The sequence below is a fragment of the Asparagus officinalis genome, chromosome 7 (genome assembly GCF_001876935.1).
Source record: "Asparagus officinalis chromosome 7, Aspof.V1, whole genome shotgun sequence".
Classification (NCBI taxonomy): Eukaryota; Viridiplantae; Streptophyta; class Magnoliopsida; order Asparagales; family Asparagaceae; genus Asparagus; species Asparagus officinalis.
This window is the reverse complement of record NC_033800.1, coordinates 20,929,237-20,930,847: the sequence shown is the minus strand read 5'-3', so window position 1 is coordinate 20,930,847 and position 1,611 is coordinate 20,929,237. Positions and strand designations below refer to the sequence as shown.

Sequence of the window (1,611 nt, the reverse complement as noted above, 5' to 3'; positions counted from 1 at the left end):
CCGACATTGTTTATTTGTTTAATTCTAAGTTGTGCTTAGCATTCTTGTTAAGTAAGAGAGCCTTGTTCATTTTCATGAGCAACATCTACAACCTTACAAATGGTAGAAGACTGTAAACCTTGATTGTCAAGAGTATCTATCAAGCTTTTTGTCGATTGAGCTCGATGAAGTGTCCAATGTGAGTAGTTCTTCTTTACCCAATTTAGGGCGGTTAATGGATGATCATTATGATTAATGTTTAAATTTCGGACCACCTATTTTTCAATGATTCTATCAAGTCTAATAATCATCCTTGCATTGCATCCACATCTTGTATCGAACTTTCGAATTACATTCCGACCATCTTCTCTGTTATCTTTTAAAAAGGTAAAGCCTTCCTTGTCACATACAAATATTCTAGATATGATTGTATCTTTCTTTCTCGACCAAGTTGTGTAACCCTTGCGAACACCAAATTGCTTAAGCCTGGCATATGCATTGTAGAAATTATAAGCTTCCTCATGAGTAGAGAACTTCATTATGATATATGGATCAACAACAAAATTATCTTCATCATTTTCAACACCACCAATAGGCTCGTTAACATTCTCCTCATGCTCGGATGCCTATAAAAATCAAGAAATAAAACTTATTATAAAAGATAACTGTTTTGGTATATGTCATTAGTTAGTAGTACACTATAAACAATAAGATATTATCACCTGAGAGAAAAAACTTATCGTAAATAAGTAAATCATGATCCTCACCTTCAAGGTCAAGGGATATACCTTTGTTTTCATCCTCATCTATTGTTGTATCACGTGAGAGAATTGTTGGAGTGTTCATACAAGCTATCAAATTATCACATATAAGAAGTTCAAAATCTATATAAAATCTTCATCAAGTTGATCTTTCAATTTCACTAAACAATTTCATTACGATAATTTAAATCCAAATTTTAAGTTCATATCCACTTTAATAATAAACCTATCCCAAAATCAGGGCTTTTGCGGAGACCTGAGGGCGAGGGAATGTTGATGTCGAGGGCGAGGAGGTGGCGGTGATGTTGAATGGGGGAGGAGATCTCGACGGTGGCAATCTCGGACGCTGGAGAGGAGGAGGGAGAGGTGATGGTGAGGGCGAGGGGATGTCGAGGGCGAGGGCGAGGGCGAGCTTCAACGGCGATGCTGAGCGGGGGCGGATGGCTTCACCTGAGCGGTGATTTCTAGCACTGAAGAGGAGGAGTGGGAGGCCTACGCTCAAGCGAGGGGGTGTCGAGGGTAAAGAGCGGCAGCGGCGTGTTGTAGCGTTGAAGAGGAGGAGGGGAGAACAGTTTTGAGCACCACCTTGGAGGAAAAATGTGAGAAAAGGGCTGGGCTGTGAACGCAAGATCTGAGGGGTAACGTGAGAAAAGGGCTGGTTTTTTTGGGAATTGTTATTGAAGGAGGGCTGAGATGCATTTGGGGTTTTTTGAATCAGTAGCCCAGATCGCGCATCCTTAGGCTACATCTAGGGAGTCACATTAGATTCACATTACGATATATATATATATATATATATATATTAGGTAGAATGCACGTGCACTGCATGTGGTCAAATATCTAAATTATTTATTCTAAGTTTATTTATTTA

At 39.5% G+C, this 1,611-nt stretch overlaps 1 protein-coding gene across 1 annotated transcript; it reads right to left on the bottom strand.

Moving 5' to 3' along the window:
• On the bottom strand, nt 255-785 carry LOC109846800 (protein FAR1-RELATED SEQUENCE 12-like). Its single transcript, XM_020416047.1, has 2 exons — nt 768-785; nt 255-605 (listed from the first exon to the last, which is right to left on the bottom strand). The coding sequence occupies exons 1-2, from the start codon at nt 783-785 to the stop codon at nt 255-257; spliced, it is 369 nt and encodes a 122-aa protein (XP_020271636.1).